At 34.7% G+C, this 26,221-nt stretch overlaps 2 protein-coding genes across 2 annotated transcripts; both read right to left on the bottom strand.

Annotated features, from left to right (window-relative positions):
- Window positions 1-7,110: 7,110 nt before the first annotated feature.
- LOC104248359 (probable transcription factor At5g61620) lies at window positions 7,111-7,917 on the bottom strand. Its single transcript, XM_009804609.2, has one exon. It carries the CDS (start codon window positions 7,915-7,917, stop codon window positions 7,111-7,113), a length of 807 nt encoding a protein of 268 aa, XP_009802911.2.
- Window positions 7,918-12,172: 4,255 nt separating this feature from the next.
- Window positions 12,173-19,966, bottom strand: LOC104248360 (amine oxidase [copper-containing] zeta, peroxisomal-like). Its single transcript, XM_009804610.2, has 12 exons — window positions 19,435-19,966; window positions 17,992-18,101; window positions 17,600-17,905; window positions 17,171-17,283; window positions 16,727-17,057; window positions 16,423-16,638; window positions 16,084-16,320; window positions 15,575-15,760; window positions 14,245-14,385; window positions 13,478-13,746; window positions 12,986-13,067; window positions 12,173-12,507 (listed from the first exon to the last, which is right to left on the bottom strand). The coding sequence occupies exons 1-12, from the start codon at window positions 19,655-19,657 to the stop codon at window positions 12,382-12,384; spliced, it is 2,340 nt and encodes a 779-aa protein (XP_009802912.1). The 5' UTR covers window positions 19,658-19,966; the 3' UTR covers window positions 12,173-12,381.
- Window positions 19,967-26,221: the final 6,255 nt, after the last annotated feature.

Raw genomic sequence — 26,221 nt, 5'->3', positions numbered from 1 at the left:
ATAGGTTTAATAATAATCAACTTCATTCTAGATATCATGCCTATAGGACTCTTGCATTTTTGCAATCGTTTAAAAACTAATAACGCTTAGAAATCATGCCTATAAGAGTAATCAATTGAATCAGTTTCGCTATTCCATCTCTGAGTTTAAAATCAGTAGTAATATCGTTTACAATCTGCAGAACTCTTGTTTATAAAACCAGTAATCCTTTCTTTAAAATCAGTGTTGTTAGATGTCATGCCTATAGGTCTCACCTAGGCAAACCATTAGGTTATCAATTAACTGTGTCAGTTTTGATAAACTACAATTAGACAAGGCTAATTCAGACTCCTCATCTGAGAAATATGTGATAAATCAGCCTGTCCTAACGCTTTAATTTAGACCATAACTAGTATTTGAAGTCATGTTATATATTTGCTCCTCTAGGTGAGGAGGCTTGTTTGAGCCTTAACTGTTATTTGTTATTCCCCTAATTGCTTATATGTTTTGTTTGTCGCCTAGACTTTTTATCCTTTTAAAACTCTGAAAGCCCCAACTCCCTCCCCTTTAAGATTAGTAGTCTCAAATGTCTCCGGGACTGATAGGATTGGGACGGGTAATAACATGCAATAAGAAACGATATTATTCCGCGCTTTAATACCTTAACGGGGTGGGAAGGGTAGATATGAATATGATGACCGGTACGCTAATACCACGTGTAGCCCCTCTTTTGAGGAGTGATTACCGGGTATTGCATTGATGTGATCCATATTATTTATAAACCTAGGACCCCCTTTCCTTTATTTGTTTATTTTATTCTCAAACTATTTCTTTAAAATTTCTGCTTTCTTTACTTTCGTCAAACTCTCAACTTGCTCGCAATATTATGTGAAAACCCCCTCTACTTGAGACTTCTATTTGCTTACTTGTTATTCAAAGTCACAATTGTAACATGGCCGGGAACCACACTAGTGGATCTTGGGGGGTGCCTAACACCTTCCCCTCGAGATAATTTCTAGCCCTTACCCGAACTCTGGTTTTCCAACTCGAACTCTTCTTTAGTGTCCTAATGCACTTTAATCATTAGGTGGCGACTCTTCAACCCAAAAAACCCAATTCCCAAGAGGGAACGAGTTGTCCTCCCAAATGTCATGAACCCGATTTTCCCTTAGAAAAAGGGGGCGCGACAATCGGGTATTATCACTCGACCCGTATTTTATCCCAAATTGACAACCTTCAACGAAACTCATTTTCTTTAATTTGTGTACCCTTTATCCTTCATGGCACTTGTTTATTGATTGTTATAAATAGCATAAATATGCTAACCTCGAGATAATCTCATCCCCGAGTCTATGTCAATTAACTGAAGACGAAATTTTAACTTACGAAAAACGCGAGATGTAACAGTTGAGCTGAGATTCATATTAAAGATCATATTTAGGCTACGTGCGGACAATTTTGGGACCTACAGGGTCGTACTACAGTCACATCTATCATTTACATATTATATCTTAGTCTCTGTTACCACTCATTGATACATCATATCATCATGTCGGGTTGATTTATGTCATTGAGAGCCCGAGAAACTAGAGATTTTGAGTGATATTTATGGGATCGGGCTTCATGCGGCAACAAGTTTTATATATTTATGCCTGGATCTGGCTATTATAGTGCTTGGGCTGAAGGAGTCCTTCCGGAGTCTGCACCCCCATAGTGAGCACGGTTGATTTTATATTGAGGGATGAAGCTTCCTTGGGCATGGATCTTGCCCGAGGCATTTTTATATTGAGGGATGGATCTTCCCTAGGCATGGTCTTTCCCGAAGAATTTTCATATTGAGGGATGGATCTTCCCTGGACATGGATCTTGTCCGAAGAATTTTTATATTGAGGGATGGATCTTCCCTGAGCATAAATTTTGGCCGAAGCATTTTATATTAAGGGATAGATTTTCCTTGGACAAGGATCTTATCCGAATCATTTATATTTGGGGATGGATCTTACCCTGGGATGGATTAGACTTATACAACACTTAGTGACTGACTGTCAATTGACGTATACATATATATGGGATGGATCTTCCCTAGGCTGGATTGGCCATATACAGTATTGAGTGATTGAGTATTCTGAGGGTGTGAGTGCATGAGATTTCCATTAAGGTGCATCACATACCGCATGTACATTGGCACGTAAATATAGAGATGTCATATTCCTCATATCATTCAGGATTTATCTATTTTTACTTGTACTGAGTTTAAATGTTGAACTTGAAAGCATGCCTATATTTCTGTACTGTTATTTTTATACTGGACTGTACCTGTTGAGCTCGTCGCTACTTTCACCCCAAAGGTTAGTCTTATTACTTATTGAGCACATGGGGTCGGTTGTACTCATACTACACTCTGCATTTCGTATGCAGATCCAGGTAATTTCGGATACGGCGGTTGCTAGATTTCGGAGATTTATCTGTTGGAGATTATCGGGGTTGTTGCTTGGCATCCGCAGACCTTGATTCTCTTTCCTTTTAGTTATTTGTACTGTTCTATATTTCCAGACAATATTTTATCAGTCAGACTGTGTTGTCATTTCGATGCTCATGTACTCAGTGACACTGGATTTTTGGAGTGTATTTCGTATCAGTATTTGTGGGATTATCTATTAAACCTAAATATTATGTTTTCAAACTTAAAAGATTATTGTGATTTATTGAGGTTATCGGCTTGCCTAGGATTGAGATAGGCGACATCACAACATGTGAGATTTTGGATCATGACAGCATACTTGTCTGGATGGAGCACAAAAGGAGCTTTGGCCTGCCCTTCATGCAATAAAGAAACTCCATTACTCATCTAAAGTATGGTTGTAAGTTCTCTTACATGGGTGCTCGTAGATATTTTTCATCTAATCACACGTGACGGGGAAATAAATGCGACTTTAACGGGGAAGTGGAAAGAAAATATCCTCCTGAAATTCTCTCTGAAGATAATATTTTAAATCACTTGGCTAGCTTGGAAGACATTAAATTTGGTAAGAACCGAAAGAAATAAAGACACGAAAGGGTAAAATCACTTATAACTGGAGGAAGAAAAGCATATTTTTCAAACTTACTTATTGGAAAAATAATTTAATATGTCATAATTTAGATGTCATGCACATTGAAAAAATGTGTGTGACAATATTATTGGGACGTTATTAGATATGGAAAGAAAAACAAAAGATAATCTGAATGCTCGTCATGATTTGAAGGAGATGGGTATAAGAAGAGATTCGCATCCTACTCAAAGAGATAGAACGTGGTATTATCCAGCAGCATGTTATACTTTATCACCACATGAGAAGTCTAAAGTAAGCAAGTTTTTAAAAAATATTAAGGTTCCATATGGTTATTCTTCGAATGCGTAAAGTTAAGGGATCGTAAAATTTATGTACTGAAGAGTCATGATTCTTATATTCTTTTGGAATAGCTACTTCCTTTTGCAATTCGCGGAGTTCTGCCGAGCAATGTCTATGCTTCTATCACTGAGCTAAGTATTTTCTTTAAAAAGTTATGTTAAAAAACAGTAAGAGTTGATGTGTTAGATCAGCTTGTAACTCAAATTCCAATAACATTGAGCAAATTAGAAAAAATATTCCTACCAGTATTTTTTGATATTATGGTGCACTTGATCATTCATCTTCCAAGAGAGGTTAAGATTGATGGACCTGTACAATACATGTGGATGTTCCCAATAGAGCGGTATATTTTAGTATTTGATACTTTCAATTTATTTTTTGTGGTTTATTAATTTATCATGTTAAGCGTTTAACTGCCTATATCATGTATATTTTTGCGCAAATTGAAATGTTATGTTCGTAATAGATGTCGACCTGAAGGATCTATTGTGGAAGGATATATTGTTAAAGAAAGTTTGATATTTTATTTAAGGTATTTACATGGAAGTGGGAAAGAGAATAATTCAATGGACAAAAATTATGAAGGTGATCAGGTTGAGCCATTCAGTAGATTATCAATATTTGAACAAAAGGATTGCCCTTTATTAAGAGATACATCCATAAATCTTGAAGAGCTTGAGCGAAAACAAACTCATCTTTAAGTTTTGAGAAATTGTGAAGAAGTTCAACCATTTTAACGGTATTTTTCTTTATGTCATTGTACATTTCTACTTGATTTTGTTAGTCTTTTCTCAATTATTATGCTTTTTTTTTAAATAGTGAGTACGAGCAGAACAATAGGAACATGAACTTCGACGGTTGGTTTTTCCATCGAGTAAGTTTTCATTACATTGTTAATTTTTTTATAATACTTCTTTAGCATCATTATTTTATTTATTTATTATTGTGCAAATGAGAAAGAAAGAAAAACATGTAAGTTGCAAGTTGTATTCTTTGGCTAGAGGTCCTTTTGATGGAGTCCAAAGATTCAAAGGGTATGAGATAATGGTTTTAGATTTCATACTAAACAACTCGAAGGAAAACGGCGTGAAGCAAAATAGTGGTGTTTTAGTACGAGGAATAATGAATTGTCAAAATATAAATTATTATGGTACTATGACCGAAATAGTAGAACTTCAATATCTAGAAGGTAAACGGATTGTTTTATTTAAATGTGATTGGTTAGATATTGATCACATTGGAAAATGAGTGACGATAGATAAATATAGTTTTGTTAGTGTCAATACTAACCGAAAGCTAGCAGCAAGTGAACCATTTGTGCTTGCATCTCAAGCAGAACAAGTTTTTTATGTCAAGGATAATCTTCATCCCAATTGGTTCGTTGTCTTGAATGGTCATTCTACTTATTTTACTGGTGGTGTTGTCAGTGAAGAAACTTTTCAACAAAATGCTCAAGAGTTCTCGTGTACGTTTGAGGAAGATGAAGACTTTATGAACTGGGGAAGAAATGATCTTGATGTTATCGGCACTAATGTTACCTTAGATGGTGATATTATTGAAGACATTGAATCAGAGCCTGAAACTGATGATAAAAATTTATTACTATAAATATTTAGAAGCCTTATATGCATAATTGTTTATCCTCAAGTAATGTTAAACTTTTATTTATTTGAGAGATGATGTTTAGTTCTTTATTATTTTAAAGGATTTATGTATTACTTTATTACATTGAATTACTCTAATTGAATATAAGTTAATATTCAATAGTGTTGACTTGATTATTGTAGTTAGATTGAGTTGAATGATCTTTTCTACTAGGTGTTATGTTTGACTGATTCTCCAGTTACATGGAAAATTATGGCGAATTTTTTGTTAAATTAATAAATAAATATTGTTAAACATAGCATAGTTGTTTATAAAAAATAGATTCTGTTGAAGCTTAAACATGATTGCTAAAGTTGAAATGACTGTTCTTTCTGTTGACAAGTTCTCGATGCATGACACTTGATTTAGGAATAGCTATGTGATTGTAAGAATTTTAATTTATACTTGGATTTATAAACTCTAACAAATCCAACTGGAGTCCCTTGCATACATTTCAACTAATGAATCATGGACTAAACCTCTTGCCTTCCTTCTCTCTATAATTTTATTTCATAATTGACACAAGGTGTGTAAAATGTTTGTCCTATTTTTATAGACACAAATATATCCATGTTCCTTGATAAAGAAAAACCCAAATAAGAAATTATCTATTATGACAAATAAATGTAGCTATAAATATTATATCACCTTATAAGGGAAAACCCAAATAAAAAAATTATACCCCAACAATTGCTACGATTTTTGAAAATTGAAGCAAGACTATTTTTTTACCTATAAAATTATGGCAAGAAAATGAATCGTGGCTAGAAAATTACAATTGCTACATTAACTTCAAATGCATAGCAAAAACTTAGAATTAGCTACAATACTTATTGTGACTATATAAATTTGTGGCTATATTATTTTGCCATGATATACATCGTAGCTATTGAGTCAATTATTGCCACGATTTTTATAACTTGAAGCAAAGATGTTCAATATTTTATTTGACATAATTTATTGTGGCTAAAAATTTATATTTCTACAATAATTTAAATACGTGGCAAAAACTAAAATTAGCTACAAATTTTTAGTATAGCAATAAATGTGTAGCTATTTTCACAGTTATTGCCACGATACTAATAAACTATAGCAAAAAGGAGGAATTAGCTTTGTTAATTTACTTTTTGTAGCTAAGAAATTTCACCAGATTGTGAACAGCCAGGAAATTTTAATTTTATGGCTATTGTTAGGTAATAGCCACAAATTTTTTATTCGTAGCAAAGAATTCGTTGCATAATGTTGTAGTGAATTGCTTTAACTAAAATGTTAACAATTTATAGATCTAATTTTACATTTTTATTTAAACTTTAAAAATATTCTATTTAAACAATTTAGACTTTTATTAGACTCTAATAAATTTAACAAATAACAAAGTTGTTAATTTACAAAAATAATAGGACAACAAAAAAGTAAAGAGTTATATCTTAAAATAAATTGGTACAAACTATAAGCGAGCTAACAATTTAGGTAACATAAAGAAACAATTTAGGATAAACTAGTTTAACATGAGCTAACAAATTAAAAATAATTTTAAGATTTGCACGTGTATATTTTATCGAAAATAATGTAAGATTTTACTTTATAAAGTTTTTTGATCTTCTGAATCAGCTTCATTGTAAACTCAAGGATCGTCCCTAAGTTCTTGATACACAAGAATTCCCAAGTGAGAGGTTCCTATTTCTGAACAAGTTTCTGAAATTTTATTAAACAAAATTATACAGTATATCACAGATCTTGGAAAATCTTTATTCGGATTAAGGGAAGAAAGAAAGAAGAAAAGAAATAGAGTTAAATTATTTCAGAACCAGATGGATGATTTTCCCAGGACGCAAAAGACTTTCCTTTCCCGTCGACAAAACTAGAAAAATTTACTGCTATTGATGCCACAAGTAAAAATATTAAGTTTTCATAAGAGAGACAAATATAAAGCTGACAACTGCTACATATAACAAGCCTAATCTAACATATCCTCAGCAAATATATCAACAGTTAAGGCAAAAATTTCCTTACAACAAAGTAAAATTCTACGGTTGCTAACAGAGATTCAAAATTGACTAAATCTTGTCAAACAAAAAGGCATTGCCATTCTATCTTAAATAGTAAGATCCAAATTGTCCACAGACGCACGATCAGATTGAGACGAAACACGCTGGTCTGGAGTGGCATTAGTTGATGATGAGGCAAAATTATGTGCACTAATGTTAGCAAACTGATAATATGACTTGGGAAAATAGGCATAGTTTCCATTAAACGGAATATTAGGAACCCAAGAAGCCGTGTACACATGAGGTCCCTGATTATTACTGGAGATTGTCAAATTCTTATTGTAAGCCATAGGGACAGGAGGAAATCCTGGAACTCTGTAGCTGATTGGCATTGGTGAAATTGGAGTTTCTTGATTCAAAGGTTCTTTGTCTTTTGTTACTGGAACAACAACCCTTTTCGACGAACTGGCCTCCTCTGAGACGGGTTGATTAGTAGGTGAAGATGAACGACAAGACTCTTCAGCCAAATTAATGTCGAAGACACTGAATTTTTGGCGTTTGATCACTGCTCTTTTGTTATCTTTTTCAGCCTCCAGTCTTTCAAAATATTTCTGGGCATGGCTAGCAACTTGTGTGTGTGTTCTGCTTGGCACAAATTCTTTAGCAATTCCAGCCCAATTTCCTCTCCCAAGTTTCTCCAATCCAATCAAGAATGCTGTGTGTTCATCTTCACTCCATCTTGTTCCCTTATTACTATTATTATTGTTTCTTCTACCCGTATTGGATCTTGAACTTGAACTACCAAAATTAGTAGTGATCACAACTCCAAATAGTTTAATGCTATTACTGCTGCTGCCAACTTTCTTGGTTCTTGAAATTTCCCCTCTTCTTTCACTGTGGATTTCTTTTGCCATTCTCATTACGTACTCTCTTTTTGCAAATTGCGCACAAGAGAATGGCCAAGCATGTACGTAGGAATCCATTATCCAATTATTTATAAGAGGTAATGTGTTAACCGTGTCTTAACATATGATGACACGGTTAGGATTAGTGTACCACATTAGGAAACTAGGGATAGTTAAATTAATAGGTAACATATATCAAGGGGACTCTAGGGTAAGGCAAGTGAAGTCCTTGCCTTAGGCCCCCAAATAATTAAGGCCCCAAAAATAAAAAGGACTACTATATTATTATATAATATATAATTTATATTTATATAATTATTAATAAAAGATTTCAAATTTTAATAATTTTTAAAATTTTGTAGACGTAAGATTAAGTGAGTTAATTGGAAAAAAAATTCTCACTAAATTAAATAATATATTTACCTTCTCATCAATTTTATTTTTCTTTATGTATAGTCTTTTTTCATGGTTCTTACGATTTTACTTTCTAATTTCAACTCCAATTCTCTAAATTAACTATTTTTTTGGTCACATTTGATTGATCCACACACCAAAAAGCAAGTTCTTTTGTGTCTCATCTTTTTTAACTAAGAAATCCCCGAGGCAAATGTCGCAAGGTTCAAAACATGATGAATAATGGGCTCACCGTTTACCATTTTCATTTAAGGGAAGAATTCAGTACCATATGACGCGCGCCTAACTCATATATCATGAGTTGTGCTCTCACCACTATATCAAAGTCATGTAGGTTTTTTTTGTGCCTCAATAATATATGGATTTTAAAGACGTTTCAGGGTCTTTTTAATATATTTTGGTTTAGGCCACCAGTTTTGTTGAGCCGCCCCTCATTGACAATCAACAATTATTTACAGACTACTGCCCCACTATAAACATACTGTTCAACCAGCTTCATTCATATTTGGTAACTGAAGGACAAACTCGCTGCCTTTAATGCTCTTGTCATTGTTGCCTTATTTTAAGTGAGACTATAAATTTTATTGAGAATGTCAGGGGCGGATAAGTGGCTCTAGTAGGAGACTAGTAAAGCCTTGATTTAGGTCCCCCAAAATTTTTAATAATGGATTTTATAACTTTATTTCAAATTAGACAATATTAATGTTTGTAGAAAAAATAAAAAAGTACAAAAAACATTATAAAAAAGAAAGAAAGGTGTCTACTCTTAAATAGTAAAATATTTTCAAAACTTTGAATTAAACTACTTAAATCTTCATATTAGTAAATATATCTTTTACAACAATATCAAAGGTAACATATTACAAATACATGTCTAATATCTCATTTATTTAAATTTTTCTTTTCTAATATAAAAAATAATATTATTATGTGAAGTTAAAGACTTTATGTCATTTAAGAATATATTCTATAAATAACAAGTATGAAAAAAAATTGCAAGATTAATTTTTTTGCATATATGTGTATATACGTACTAATAAAAAAAGTATAAGGCCTCTTATTAAAATTTGGCTTTAGACCATCAATTTTATGGAGCCGCTCTTGACATATACATTAGGAAATAAAATTATTGAAATTAAAGTTGTAGTTCAAGAAACAAAGAGTACAATTACTAAAACTATAGTTTTGGCACATTTGAATACACAGAAACAATTATATCTTCAACAACAACAAAAATCCACTCTAGTTAGAAAATGTGGTCAATAGCACAATTGAGTTTAAACTGTTAACGGCTTCAAATAAGAATCCATGCCTAAGGACTACTATCTACATAAAATGGAAGTCACCAAATACGGGCACCTTTAAATTAAACATTGATGGCTCGAGCATAGACAACCTAGGAAAAGGGGGCATTGGGGTGTCTTTCGAAACACTGACAGTAACGGGATCCTGGGGTTCAACATGTCCATTCCCTATGCAACTAATATTTACATGGAAGGCCTAGCCCTTATGCATGGTCTAAAAATAGCCCTGCAACAAAACATCATGCCATTAGAAATTGAAAGTGAAGGAATGGCAATGGGACGGGGCGGGGCGGGTTGGAACTTAACCCGTAAAATTTCAACCCGCACTGTCCCGCCCTGCATAGCAGTTTTTTCTATTTTCAACCCGCCCCACCCTGTCCCGCAATTTTTTTTTCATTTTTTTTTTTGCTAAAAAAAACACAAGTTTAATATTTCACTTTTTTCAGTTTCTTAAATCCCCCATATGGATCCAAATATTATATTTCTATTTTCAGAGATTATAAATCTGTGCATGCACTTCTAATTCATTACTCTTATATTTTCGGGATTTTCGTATTTCCATTAACTTTCCTAAATGAATCCTGAAGATACGACTTGTGAGCTTGTCTTGTTTTAATGAAATCCGTCAAATGTGAGGTGACTAGCTATTATTGGCAAACATTGACTAATTTAATCATATCAAGTATTACCCTATTGATGCTAGATCAAAATACTTACTGTATAATATTAAAAAGACAAATAGAAACTTCCAAAACATAGATTGAAATGCTGCTAATCATTTACAAGTTAAGTTAAAAAAAGTTATACAAGTTGAGAAGTGCTACGAGGAAACCCGCAACTGCCCCGCCCCGTGTTAGTTTTTGGAAAAACAGTTTCAACCCGCCCCGCACCCGTATAAGATCAAACTCGCCCCGCCCCGCCCCGCCCCGCCCCGCCCCGCATAAGATTAAACCCGCACCCACACCGCCCCATTGTCATCCCTAATTGAAACAGACTGCAACATTCTAATCAACATGCTTACTAACAACAATTGTCTATACCAAAATTTGATTAATGATTGCAGATGGATGCTCACTAGAGCGGGGGAACCTACGGTTACTCACGTCTTCAGAGAATCAAATGGAGTCGCTGATCTTTTGGCCAAGCATGGAAGCAACTCAAACGCTTTTGGAAATTCTGTGTTGTACTCACCCCGCCCCCTTTTGTTGTCTCTACTTTTGAACTGGACAAACTAGGAACCTTGTGTCCTAGAATAGTCTCATCTTGTAATAACTTTTAAGCAAGGCAGAATAAATGTCTTCATTACCAACAAAAAAAAAAAAAAAGAGTTAGCTTGTAGACCACTTTTTGCTACAGTGATCCACCTCCCACATCACAGGGGCAAGTGCATAGATAGCCGATTTTGAGACCCTCATTTAAGGCAATAGCCGAAATTTAGAAATTTTTGTAAGTTTAACCACTTCAGATATACACGATTGAAGCGTATTGCTTATGCAAGCAAACTTCAAACATTTTTATCTGAACCTCAGTTCAGACATACGCAAGGCAAATCTCAGACAGTTATGCCTAATTTCATACCTAAAATGGAAGAATTGCCAAGAAAATGGAAGAATCTTTTTTATTACCGACACCCGGAGCCAGCTTAAATTTAAAAGCAACTCCCGAACCTAATTCTTAAGATCACATACCTGTCGCATAAAAAGAAAATGCACAGATGCATATATAGTTGGATTCTCCAATGGAGCAGACATCAATAAACTGGAAGAAAGAAAACAATTTCATCGATTTCATGGAAGCAAGATATTATGAAGGGATTTTGTAAGTGTAGGTGCACAGAATTTTTATTGAAGAGAGAATGATGGGACTCCCCTTATTAACTTCTATTGATGCGGGGAAGATGGGGATATTTGTAATTCCACCCATTGTGGGTGGTTTTTCTTTTTTTTCTTTTGAAAGACAATTTTCATGTATTCAGTTGAAAAAACAGACATATAGAAACATCTCAACTCAAAACAGGAAATACAAGGTCCAAAACGTTGAGAAGAAACAATCATGTGTGCGCAGCACGTGCGTGCGAGTTCGAACCTGCCAAATTGACGCAAAAAAGATGGTCTGTGGTGACATTGAACACGACTGGAGATGAAATGAGTGTAACAGTCAAACAACTGTCTTCCTTACCAAAGAAACTCACAAATAGTAGATAGTACAAAGAGGAGAAAAAGAAGAACGAAGAAGAAGAGAAAAAGTTGTCTGAAGTTTACCAACGCAGGCTACAGGTTAATTAACATGATTAACCAAATAGTAGATATAGCTTAATTAACATGATGAAAACTAGACAACCCATTATACTTTTACAACATCATAAGAGTTTACTCCATAATAGTCTATGCAATACTCCTCTAATTGAGGTTGGGCTTCTATAGCATAGATATTCCAAATAAAGCCACTTTTGAAAGGAACCAGTACCCTTTCAATATTAGTTCAGATGGGTGTGTGTATCAGAATAATATACCCAGAAAACCATGATATATGCTTTACGAAGCAAATGAAACAAGGCCAACATTATCAATATCATTGTGTCCGACAGAGATGTAGGTTTTTTTGGGGAAGGGGGACTTGGTCCACAGAACAATAATGCCAACTTGCAGTCTATGTTCTTAAGAAACGCTTACATAAAGGCTCCAAACAGGAAGAAAACCCAATTTATGCGAAGTTACATGAACCAATCCTAGAAGGCAAAGCTAGCTTGAATCTATCAAAGCTTAGCCATTATACCACCGTCGTGGCAAGACTTTGTCACTACCCCGTTTTCCTTAATATCCGAGTCAGCTGTGCTGGGAGGAACATCAACAGCTGGGGAGCAATTGAAGAACCCATGAGGCTGCATCATGAACAACATTAATCTACATTAGTTCAGTAACATGGTGACGTGAAGCTAGGATCTAAGAAGACTCATTGCAGTTTTCACAAATGATGGATATATCCTCAAAAGAAACAGATTGCTTCAAAAGGAAAAGAACTTGAGGCAGAGCCAACCAAACAAATCCAAAAGCAAGTATATAAGTTCAATAAGTCTTCTACCAACACAAACTCAAGGACAGATTCAGGGACAAATGTCTTGGTCAGTGCTTGCGATGATGTTCTCGAGAAACACTCTCCAACCATTCCCAGTCCAAATTCATAATGAAAAAGTAAATGGGACAGGAATTACATAAAACTAAACACGTGTGAAAGGAAAGTTTAAATGGGAACACAGTCCAGTCGTTTCAGATGCTGACCAGTCAAATGCGATTTATATTGTATGTCAGATGACATTGCCAATCAAGAAAAAAACATGTCATAGCCCAATATTGTTGTACCTGCAGCATAAAACCAATGTGCTCCACAGGCATAACAGGCCAGTCTTCTAGGCGCGGAACATGTATAAGTCCAAAAACATACCTGGAAAATTAGAAAACGTAGTCAGCACCAGTATAACCAGAAATACATAATAACGACCTCGATAGAAATGCAGTGTCATTTCAGCAGTTTCTACCTCATGTTTTGTCAATTTTCCCATCATTAAACCCCCCCCCCCAAAACACCCCAACCCCCACCCCCCACCCCAACCCCGACGGACCAAAACCCATTTTTGTGCATGTTAACAACATATTTTTTCAGTGGTTCCTCTTTTGCAAGTCTTCTCATTGTGAAGTTCTTTCTTCAGATGATAGCCATTGAAATTACAAATGTGACACAGGAGAATGGCCAAAACACAGGATAAAATCTGTTTTTATGCAGTTTATCATATCAACTAGCATACTTTTAGTTGCCATAAGATCTTTAATCTGTATCAAGGAGGATGGACTAACCAAAGAACTATCTGTGTTTCTTCCAGGGATCGATTCTGCTTAACCCAAGTAGCCAATCCCTCACCAACACGAGGATTTTGATTAGGAAATTCTCCTCCAGGAAACATCTCATCACCACAGTAAGGGGTGACCCAAAGATTATGCTTTAAGAAAGCAGCTCTTCTCAAGAATTTTGCCTCTGATCCAGCTAGTGGCAGACAGTTTGTACCTGGTACTAGCTTGTAACCAGTTAACTGCCCCGTGCGATTGACTGTTCTTGTATTCCGGATCTAAATATTGAAAAGGAATATGGTTCAACCATCATTTCCAAAAAGGAGGCAAAACTACTGCCCATAACACACCACACATATAGAAATACAGAAGAAAATGACAAATAACTTAAATTAGACAGACGATGATTTTTTTGGTAACAGACAAACGATTTAAGGTACTGATGATAGAACAGTAAAATACCACTAGAAAACATGTGCTGACTTCACAACTACGATAAACATTAACTGTGGCAGATTTGCAAAATGTATAACTATGTGCCATTATCTATAGATTGCAGTATTCTATGTAAACAGAATAGACAAGTTACAGCCTCCGCCTTCAGCTTTAGCTAGAAGGATGAAGGAATACAATACATGAAACAAAAACTTCATACCATAACATTGTTTAGGCAGAGAATAGGAGCCTCAGCATTTATGTAAAAGCATTACATGATCCTCTTAAGCTTGAGTTTATCCTTTGAAAGAAAAGCCTCAGCAGGAGAGAAGGAAACTTACAATCCAATGGCGAGCAGTTAGAGGATTACAATCACGCATTGCTTCCAATTCAGTTCTAAGCAATCTCTCTTCAGCATAAAACGCATTATTGTGAACATTATTTTCTCCTGGTGGCTCAACTCTTGCATTTACTTCAACCACCTAATTATAAGAAACTTTACTATCAGATGTCACGTGTAGGTCAATGTCCAAATGAAAGAAGCATATAGAGAAAGGTGCAAGATATGTATGTACCTGTAGACAAGAAGTGAAAAATTAGAGATGTATACATCCATTTAAAATTAGGCAAATCACATTCTTTTAAGAATGAATTAGGCATACCACATCCTTTGTTCTTTTTTAAATGAAATTTTAATTCATCCATCGATATGAGGGTATATAAGGAGATATTATTTTGTCCACAGCAATGAAATTCAGAGTATTATTACTTTTGGATTATATTCAAAAGTAAAATCAGTATCCCGTACATAAATCCTGTTCCCATCATCAATATTTATTTTTATTAACCGTGGTTTCTAGGCCAGCTTAGGCGCACCTACAACTAATTCCACGGGATACCTGCTACCTCCCACCAACAACAGTGTGCTTGTTAGACACTCTTAAGATGCTTTCTCAAACCTGCTCCCATGACCACAGTCCACCAAGGCTGGGACGATGGGAAGAAATCACCTAGTGTTTTTGCCTCACCTAAGATTGAATCTAAGGCATCATGGTTCTCACCCCACTTCATTAACCACAAGGCCACACCCTTGGGTGCTTCCCGGTCATCAATATTTGAAATGGTTCAAGTGGTATGTCAATCAAACAGTTTCACTCTTCCAGTCCAACAAAATTTGGATGTTCCAAGAATTTTTCCAATTTTAGCAGGTGTCTAACAACAAGAAACAGATAGCTATGAAGCAAACAAAGTTTCTAGCAAGAAAGAGATGAATTGAAAATGAAACCTAAGTTGAAGCTAAATGTCTTGCATCCTGAAGCAATTACAAGACGTTTGCGGCCATAAAACCAGAAAGGTCCAATGCCTTCCAAAATGGTACAGAATTCTTAGAAATGTTATAGGAATTGAATAATAGAGGTGTGGGAGAAGCAATCAGAAAGATCTGGAAGGAGAAAAGGCAGTTGAGAAAAACAAAGAAAATCTTTAAGGTTATACATGCCCCCAAGGCACCAAGTTCTCCCTTCCCTTCAAAAATAAAGAAGTAAAAGCCACAAAAAAGGAAGGAAGACCGGGAAAGTCAAATTGGGGAGGATTACCAAGGGCTTGTGGGAAGATTAATGCAAGGGCGTAGTAGTAACCATAAGTCAACATCACTTGCATCAAAGGACATACCTGATTATGTGCTTCCCCTGGTTTGCAATCAACAGCCATATCCATGCGAGCCACAAAGAAGTGCTGATGTACAGGAGCATACAAGCCAGGTGCAATAGTTGTCCCATATTTTCGAACTTCCCCAGGTAGAAGAGCACCTAAGCTGAGAATTCCAGTCAGCTTAACTTCAGCCTCGATTTTCCCATCCTGTGGTGAGAAATAGGATATTCATGTTTTAATATCCAAATCTCAAGATCAATATGGACAATAGCTCCACATTTTCTTCTTTTTTACTGGGTCAAAAAGGAACTACGGACTTCTAATGTGATTTAAAGTGGCATCCCCCCCTCTTATTTAAGTAATGAATGTGCAGTTTAAAAACATGGAAATGCATGCCCAAATGATAAGATAATGCTACAAATGACCCACTGCCAGCTGAATTTAGCTAAAACAAGTAAATCACACATTGGGAAGATATTATGCAACCAATGAACCAACAAGTTAACTCTTACTTAGAAAGGGTAACCAACCTGATAAAAGTGCCAGTAAAATCCATATTCATAGTTTGCAACAGTACAGATGAAAGACACTGTTAGCCGTCGCGATCGTCGTACTTCAGCTAAACCTGTTCTCCAATCTTGATGCTTCCATAAGATTCCATGATCCTCCTCATGTAGGCAGACACAATTTTCGATTGTCTCAACACCACCCGTGAAGTTTGTAAAATGTGCATCGAAATACTTAATATAGCCTAAGCAATCACAACCCTGCAATCAAAGAAAAACATTCACATGTGATCCCGAAGCTGATCTCACTGAATATAATAAATTGAAAATGAATTGTACAATGCCAATGACATATTTCCTGACCTTCTTTAAGGAATGTGCATTTTTACCAAGCCCGTCTTCCCCTGCATCAAAAGCATTTTTCCTGTAATGTGGCTCATTTGGATCCCCATAGGGGACTACCATTTCAATGAAGCTCAGCCTATGCGCAACAGGTCTACGACCTCTGCTACCATCAACATATGCAACAGAATAGATAACCAGACCCTCCCTGGGGGTAAAACCAATACGAAAGTTCCACTGCATAGGATTATATTGGTTCTCGAAGTAATTAAATCATCCACAGAAATACAGAAAAAATGATATATCATGCTCTGTAAAAAAGTACCTTCTGCCATTCAACAAAGTGCCCACTGACACGGAAGCTAGGACCTTCAGGCTGACTTATAAGAAGAGGTTTAACATCACTTCTGTCAACCCCTCCTCTCGTTTCACCAGGAGTGTAATTTCTCAATGGATCAGCTGGTGGTAACGGAACCACTTTACGATCTTCAAACTCTATCACAACCATATTCTGCATATCAACCAGTATATGAATTCCTTCAACTGGTCGAGCATAGCCATTTTCCATTGGACAGTCGCTTTCAGTTCTGCAAAAGATTAGAGGTTTTCCTAGACGGCGGTTAGGTGCATCAGCCTCACTGAAGTAACCTGCACACCTGAATGACTTGGAGTGTTATAATATATATGTCACACTACAGAAAATGCAATGCATACTAGGAGATCTCATGCATGTTGTTTACAGAAAGAGGTAAAGAACAGAGAGACCAACCAGGCATCGACCATCACAAGTTCCATATCATCGATTCCTCTCTTCTTCATTGCATCACGAAAAGGAGGGAAATCCTTCACAACAGCTTCACATTCAGCATATTCAGCAGCGTCCTACAATCCAATTTACATATGATAGTTCTCTTTTGGGTGCAGCAAGAAAACATGGATCTCATTATCACTAGATTTCTTCCATTTGGAGAAAAGGTCACAAGTTCCTATAGAAACTAGTGCAGTCATTCGTTTTGTGGCAATCAAGTCACTAGTAAACATGAGCACAGAAGCATTCCAAGTATTAAAATAGTTTTCGTATGTCTTTTGATAAACAATATGTGGAAAAGTTGATTGAAACACTGGCAATATGACCTAGCAGCAATGCTTAAAACTTTCAGCATGATATTCGACTTATAAGTTTATCAGAGGCACCTACCATTGGAGGCTGTATATCAGGCACAACCTGAGATGAAATGACTTTGCCGCGGTGGTGGCCTCCTCGAGTCACAGCATGAACCTCCGAGAGCTCAACAATCCATATGCTGGTCTCATTTGATTTCTTATTATAAACAATTAGTCTAGCCTTCCTTGGAGGAAGTTTACTAGGAATTACAGGCCCACCTTTCGTTCTTGGCAACAAAGATGGTTGGAAAGGAGGGAAAAAGTATGCATCAGCTAAAGCAATCACACTCTTGTCTGGTTCCACCAAAACAGCCTCGACAAAGCGCATGCTATCTCTCACCTAAACATCGAAGATAAGTGTTAATTGAATATTGATGATTGGAGAGGCAGAACAAAAACATCTATATTGATAAAGCAAATAATGACCTCAGGAGTACTGCCAGCTGCCCTGACAGTTGCAACAGCCACGGCAATTTCAGCAGCAGTTAAGGGGTCCAAGGGATGGTGACTTTGAGCCCTCAACAAGGTAGGCAGCCCTGTAAAATTCAGATTACAGCAATTTTCATAAATGAGCCAGCAAATTTTCTCAACATTCCTTACACGCAGGCTCTTGATATAACCTTGTCATGCCAAGTTGATTACTAAATAGTCCAAATATCTAGAATGCATTCCATCCAAGCCTTGGATTATTTGAAAAGTCTCAAGTCTCGAGCTCTGCAATTATATTATCAAAAATTTGTTCTGTATATTCTTTGGTGCTTACAGCTTACTGCTGAAGTTGTGAATGATTTAAGAAAACTTGAAAAGGCTTACAACACACCCCACTGCTAAATATAAGAGTAGTTCATATGCATAAGGCACAGTAGCCTAAGATTTTTAGGCATTTGCGCCGGAGAAGTTTTCCTGGAAAATGGAAATAATATTTGGAGGGAGGTAGCAGATACCCCATGGAACTAATTGAGGTGCGTACAAGCTAGCCCGAACTCCATGGTTATCAAAACAAAAAAGTAAATAAATACTCCGTAATAATATTTGTAAAAACAAAATGTCTTGAGACACTTTGTGAACCGAGAAGAAAAGTCATCTTCCAGGCGCAGAACACTCAAAACACTCTTCAGAATACACAAATCTTTTTTCTAAAAGATTATCACATACTCACTTTTTCCTAAAATTGTCCAAACGAAAAGAAAAATGGAAAATGAATAATTTCAAGCAACTTCAAACAACAACAACAACAACAAGCCAGTGTAATCCCACAAGTGGGGTCTGGGAAGGGTAATATGTACGCAGACCTTACCTCTACCCGGAGGGGCAGAGAGGCAATTTCAAGCAACTTCAAAACAAGCAAAAAAATCATGCAACTCGTGTAAAGATTGTAAAGTAAGAACCACCGGGACAAAAGGGAAGACAGAGAGTGGAGTATATACCCTGGCCGGGAAACAGAGCACAAGAGTGAGATTTCGTGCTTCAAGTAGATCCACAAATAATACTTTAAAAAAAAAAAAAAAAGCGATAAAAGTCACGATTTTTCACTTTATTTTTTCGTTACCTCCAAATTTACTACATGAGAATTGGTGACCAAAAACAATAAGGTGAAGGATGTAAGTTTTATATGTTAAAGAAAACGTAAAGGTTAAAACAACTAAAAGAAGGCTCCGCATAAAGAATAAAAAATTAACTTAAAATGTCATACGTATGTTTTTCCTATATTTTGATGATTTTCAGAAGCACCGAAAGGAAAAACCAGCAGGCACCTACAAAAAGCAAAAAGGCTATACGATCCACAATCGCACGAACGCAGAGCATGACGTATCACCTTTTGCATGTGTGGCACAGAGCAATAAATTAGTCAAATCATGAAAAAAATACCTTTAACGGCGGGAGGATTTGGCAGAGAAGGACGATCAATGGAGTCGATCACAGCAACAGCAGCAGTGGCAGTGGTTTTGGCGTTGGCCGCCGATCTGGTGGTAGAGGAACGATCGGAAATTTCAGCTACGGTTCCGGCGGCAGTCCATTCAGACGAAAACTGAGCGGCGGAAGCATTTCGTGAAGGGGAAGAAACCGTCGCCTTTTCCTGAGTTGAGGCCATTGCAATGGATTCGCGAGTTCACTGTAACCGCCGTAATACTTGTCACTATAATAGTAGTAGTAGTAGTCCTCTGACATACAGCACTTACAATTCTGGCGCTCCGAATCCACAATTCCACCGCCTCCGATTCCCAAAACTCAACTGATTTTTCCCTCTGCTTCTGCTTTTTCTCTCTCTGTGGAAAGTTCTAGAGTTTTAATGGAGAAGTAGGAACGGAGCAATGAAGAAGAAGAAAAAACGTGAGTGGAGGAAAAATGGGGTGGCTGGGTGGTATTTATAGTCGAGTGCGCAGGGGAAGAAGGAAGAAGACTAGGCGGGTGGGTGGGGTGGGTGGTATTAATGATAATGGATACGCATACCTCTATTACTAGAACAGCCGAAAAGTGAAGTGTTATATAGTCCAGCTCATCCTTGTTTTGGCTCTGTTTAGTTGAAGGATCAGCAAGTAATTGTTTGGTACATTATAATATTTTTTCTTATTTTAAATCCTCGGATCTCTAATTTATGCAGGATTAAATTTTTTTATTTAAATTGTTAAAGCTTATGTTCCACCATTTCCTTAAGATTTGACGGAAAAACTTCTAACTTATTCTTTCTTCGTCATAAAATAAGATAAATTTACAATATGAAGTGCAAATAGAGACATTCTAACATATTTAATTCATATTTTTTAAATAGTGAATTTAGATGACATAAAAATTAAAAATGAACTCAAACTATTCTTTTTTTTATTCTTCTATTCTCACAGTTGCATGCACAGGCAAAATGATTCCCTCTACAATCAGTAACAAGAATTGGAAAATGAAGAAAACGCGGTAGCGTTTGGGGAAAGATTTTTTACGCTTACCAGAATTAGTGATCAAATTTAGGTGAAAATGTGTATTGATCAACTATGATTATTTTGGAGTCTATTTTATGAAACAAATATTTGGTGGAGTTTATACTAAAATTGGAAGTTTTAATATTTTGGGATTTCTCTTTAAGACATTGAAAACTCAAAGACGCAATTATAGAAAACGAATTATTGGTCAATATTTGAGTACATGGTAAAAACATCAAATCGATTGATCGGAAATACTTTGTATAACTTCCCATAAAAATTCAATGTTAGATACAGATATAGTAATCAAAGGTGTTAACATATATGAATATAATTGGACAAAACATTGAACATATTTAAAATTTAGTGTGGAGGAGTTATTTTAAGGAAAAACATATAGTAGAAAGTTTGAAACATTAAAAGTAAACAATTAATTAAAAGTTATCGTGAAGCCCATTTTCGGTTAAAAAAATGATAAGTGGTGTTTGAAAATCCAAAAATATATATATAGAATATCAATGTATACTAAATTGGCTTGAGTATATATTCGATTTGAATTGCTCTTACACGTGCAAGGACCAAACGGATGTACTTGTCTTTAGATTTTTACTCCATAGGCTCAGAGCGGATGCAGTCTCGTAGTTACGGGTTCAATTGAACCCATAACTTTTTACGCGGAAAAAAAATTTATGTGTAAAAATTTATTAAAATTGAAAAAATAATAGATTTGAACCCATAACTTTTAAAATATAATGGATTCAATATTAAAAATCTTAAAAGTTGAACTCAAAAGATTTAAATCTTGAATCTGCCTCCGATTATACTAAACCCCTACCACCGTAGGTAGTCCTAAAAAGAAAAATAAAGACCAAGCAAGTGTACATTATAGTGTATAGGCTGACCCCTTACCCGTATAGGTGATTTCTAAAACGAAAAACAAAGACCAAACGAATGTCTTGTCTTTATAAATTTTAATGTACAGGCTAACACTCGACCACTATAGGTAGTTCGAAAAGGAAAAACAAAGGCCTATACATAGACTTGGTAGGCTCAATTTAATTAGACGGATAATATTAAAGAATATGAATTATGTAACGTGATCTAACTTGTTTGAGCACATTATATCATATTGCTTGAATCAAATTTTAATTACCTTCTTGTTACCCAAGGAAACATACCCAATAAAAGAATATTATAGTTAGTATTATCTCATTTTTTCCGTTCATCATTTTTCTTTATTACATAATCTACTATATTTACTACTCATTATCTCATTACATTTTATTAGTTTGTCACTTGACTTAATATTTTTTTCAATTGCTCTCCTTTTAGTATAACATAAATATCTGTTTTCTTATTCCTAAATATTTTTCTCGAAACTTTTATTTCATTGTTACATTCATCTTGAAAAGTCAAAAGTTATTAAACTAATAAATATTATAAATATCAACAAATTATCTATCCTTCCTTGTGTACCTTTTTATATGATGTTTTAATTAGTTAGTCTCATTTAGAATTTCACCTATAATTGAAATAATATCAATATTCAGTACTAAATTGTGAATTTGAATGTTTTCTTTACGATTAAGTTATATATTTTTAATAATTATTATTTTTGTACTACATTCAATAAGCAAATATAGAAGATAATATAGAATATATAAGTGCATACTACCTTCCTTTTAATATAATATAGATAAATTATAACATATTATAGATTAATTTAGTTTTTCTTTTTATTGTAATAAATATTTTTCTTAACTTTTATTCTACTACTTAGATTAATATTTAAATTTATTAATAATATTATTCAGTATTATTTATTATTTTTATTTTTTTTATTATGTAATTGTAAATTATAAATTTTCACACACTACCTCCGCCCCCTCTTCCTTTATTATTTTTCCTACTATAAATTTTATAAAGTTATTCTATTTAGTATTTAAGTCAATAATAGATTAAAAAATAAAAGGGTATCTGCTCATATTTTTCCATCCTTGAAATTATCTTTTCATATTCAAAAACTTGGATATGATCTGATTTATATGTTTTTCAATTCAAAAGCTTGAAAAAGAATTGAGTTGATTTGGTTTAAGAAAATAAATTAACAGAATAGATAAAGATTATTCTTATTATTCCTATGTAGTTATTATTTTTTATCTTTTTTTAAAATCTTATCAGTAGAGATAAGATAGTAGGCTGTATTTTAGAAAAATATTAACTTTCTTTCCATTTAGCTTCAAAAGAATCTTATTTCATATCTTTTCATTTAAATTCAAAAAATAATTTTACCGTTAAATTTAATTTAAATCTTATTATAAATATTATCCTAAATTGTCAAGTGACTTTATAGTAATTTCCCCTTGACTTAACCACAATGCAAACTTTATTCCTTTAATTATGACATTTCATATCATATTTGTCAAACTAAATATTTTGTTAATATGTACCTAAATTAAAAAATATATATATCACTTAAATTTTAGTTGAAAATGTATCATGAAGAAAGTCAGTTCAAATTCAATCCTTTCATTTTTCACTTTGACCGAAATTAAAGGAAGAATCTTCCTTAAATAAAAATATTCATTACATAAAAATTTCTTGAACAATTTACATACTTGGTATCCTTCTAATCACCATAATGTTCCTAAATATATCATATTTCATATTATCTTTATCCTAGTCTTGTCAATTTATATTAGATTTTGTCCTAAAATTTATTTTGACTTTGCCTTAAAAGTGCCAAGTGGCATTTTCTCAATAAGTCACTTGACTTAACCTCATGCTTCACTGCCCTCATTTTAATATAATATACTGTGGAGTATAGATATATATATATATCGAAAAAAATCAATAACGTAAAGTGAAATTCCATGTATTTATTAGTTGGTGTTAATACAAAGAATGGATTATTTTAATAATAGTAATAAATTTGGAAGTTAATTTCAGGAATGATTTGGTGGGATTTTATGTTAAAATTGGATGATTGAACATTTTCCGAGTTCTATTTAAGACATTGATAGATCAAAGATTTACAAGGATTATAACGGGCAATTTACACAGGATTTATTACAATATTTCCCCTTCCTTTTTGGTTTGGAATGATTAGTGTCAAACAATAAAAGGCCGATTGATATAGCAATCAAAGGTGTTAATATGGATTTAATTGGACAAAGTATTCGATGTATTTAATTTTCGTTTAGAGGGACGATTTTAATCAAGGAAACTATATTAAGTTTTAATGTCCTTTTTGTTAAATTGTGACTGTTGAGTTTTTTATGTATTTAATTAATATATTAAATACGTAAAAGATGGTGAATCGGAAATGGAGGGAAATGGACATTGTCCCATATTGGAAGAGAAAGATGTTTTTTATGAGTATATAAGCAATTGCTCTTCTTCTATCTCTTAAAGAGTTGAGAAGAAGGCAAGCCTCGTGCCGTCGTCGTCGCTCGGCTAGGCTTCGGCTTCGGATTAAATATTTGTTTTAATAACAGAATATTAATATTAAATCCAATCCGTTTTTTTTTGTTTTGGTAACATAAAATTAACTACCCTCTTCAATTTTCCCTCTTTATTGTTGAGTGAATAGCCATTTATGTAATGGCATTTATGCTGTGGCCGTTTTGCATAAACAGCCATTCTGAAGAGTTGCACCTCTTCAGGTTTCAGCTCAACTTTGGCTATAAATACAACACTATTCTGCTCAGAATTTGACTACGATTTTTTGAGTTTCTCCTCCTTCTGCATACTTTTAGCATTAGACAAAGCAATAGTAAGTGTGATTTGCTACCGAACTTTGTGTTCGACTGTTCGCTGAAACACTGGGGTTTGAAGTACCACTACACCAGTGTGTAATTCGTTCTATCTTGGGAGAAAATAATTCATGGGTACTAGGAGGGGATTAAATTCCTTAAGGAAACACTGTGAATTCAGTGGGCTCGAATTGATTTTTTGTTATTTCGTTGTTCACTTCTGTTTATGTTCATTTATATTTCCAGAATTATTTTACAAATATAGTTTACTAACAAGCTTAAGGAATTTAACTATTTTCTGTATTTGTACTCACTGTTTCTGGAGAATAAAACCTTTATGGTTTTATACTCTATTGGAGATTAAAATCTATGTGATTTTAACGTTTGTGTCATTCTTTTACAGAAATGACTAATGATAACGAAAACCAAGTTGTTCCGATGGTGACTGTCAATGCCTCAACGGGCCGAACAACACCGGCAGCATTGGCGTTGGCGGAGAAACCCGAAAATTTTTCGGGATTGATTTCAAGCGCTGGCAGCAAAAGATGTTCTTATATTTGACTACTCCAAGTCTCCAGAAGTTCATCAAGGAAGATGTTCCTGTGTTGTCCAATGAAAATCCAGAAACTGAACATTTTCTCGTGATTGAGGAGCATTCAAATTTTTTGTGCAAGAATTATATTCTAAGCGGGCTGGAGGATGCTTTGTATAACGTCTACAATGGCGTAGAAACGTCAAAAGAACTGTGGATTGCGCTTGAAAAGAAATACAAAACCGAAGATGCCAGGTTGAAAAAGTTTGTTGCTGCAAAGTTTTTAGACTACAAAATGGTAGATAGCAAGTCTGTTATTACCCAAGTCCAGGAATTGCAAGTGATTATTCACGATCTCCTTGTTGAAGGTATAAATCAAATTAATATTGATGTTGAAAGTAGTAATCTTAGTATTTTTACTAACAGAAATTTTATTGAAGGTCTTGTCATCAATGAAGCATTCCAAGTAGCAGCGATGATTGAGAAGTTGCCACCTTTGTGGAAGGACTTCAAAAACTACTTGAAACATAAACGCAAGGAGATATCCCTTGAAGATCTCATTGTTCAGTTGGGAATCGAAGAGGACAACAAAGCTGCTGAAAAGAGAGGCCGTGGAAACTCAACAATAATGGGAGCAAATATTGTTGAAGAGAACAAAAAGAAGAAGAAGGCTTCTGGACCGAAATACAACCCAAGCAAGAAGCGGTTCAGTGAAAACAGCTACAACTATGGAAAAACCGGACACAAATTTATGGAGTGTCGTGCTCCGAAAAAAGACAAGAAGAAGGGTCAAGCAAACATGGTTGAAAAGCATGATAATGTTGATGACTTATGTGCCATGCTTTCCGAATACAACTTGGTGGGCAATCCTAAAGAGTGGTGGATTGATTCTGGAGCCACTCGCCATGTTTGTGCTATTAAAGAAGTTTTTGCTACTTATGCTCCTGTTAGACCCGATGAGATGATTTCTATGCGAAATGCTGCAAAAGCCAAGATTGAAGGATGTGGGAAGATATTTCTCAAAATGACTTCCGGCAAAGTGGTGACTTTGAACAACATCTTTCATGTTCCCGGGATTTGGAAGAATTTAGTCTCTACTGGACTTCTTGTTAAGAATGGTTTTAAATATGTTTTTGTTTCCGATAAGATTGTAATAAGTAAGAATGAAATGTTTGTAGGAAAAGGTTACCTCACTGAGGGCCTTTTTAAGCTGAATGTAATGGTTGTTGAAAATAATAATAAAATTTCAGCTTCGTCTTACTTACTTGAGTCAAATGAATTATGGCATATACGTTTGGGTCATGTTAATTATAAAACCTTGCGGAAAATGATTAATTTGAAAGTATTGCCTAAGTTTGAATGTGACAAATCGAAATGTCAAGTATGTGTGGAATCTAAGTATGTTAAGCATCCTTATAAGTCAGTTGAAAAGAATTCAAATCCTTTAGACTTAATTC

The sequence above is a fragment of the Nicotiana sylvestris genome, chromosome 10 (assembly GCF_000393655.2).
Source record: "Nicotiana sylvestris chromosome 10, ASM39365v2, whole genome shotgun sequence".
NCBI classification, from domain to species: domain Eukaryota; kingdom Viridiplantae; phylum Streptophyta; class Magnoliopsida; order Solanales; family Solanaceae; genus Nicotiana; species Nicotiana sylvestris.
The sequence above is the reverse complement of the archived record's forward strand: the minus strand, read 5'-3'. Positions and strand labels throughout refer to the sequence as shown.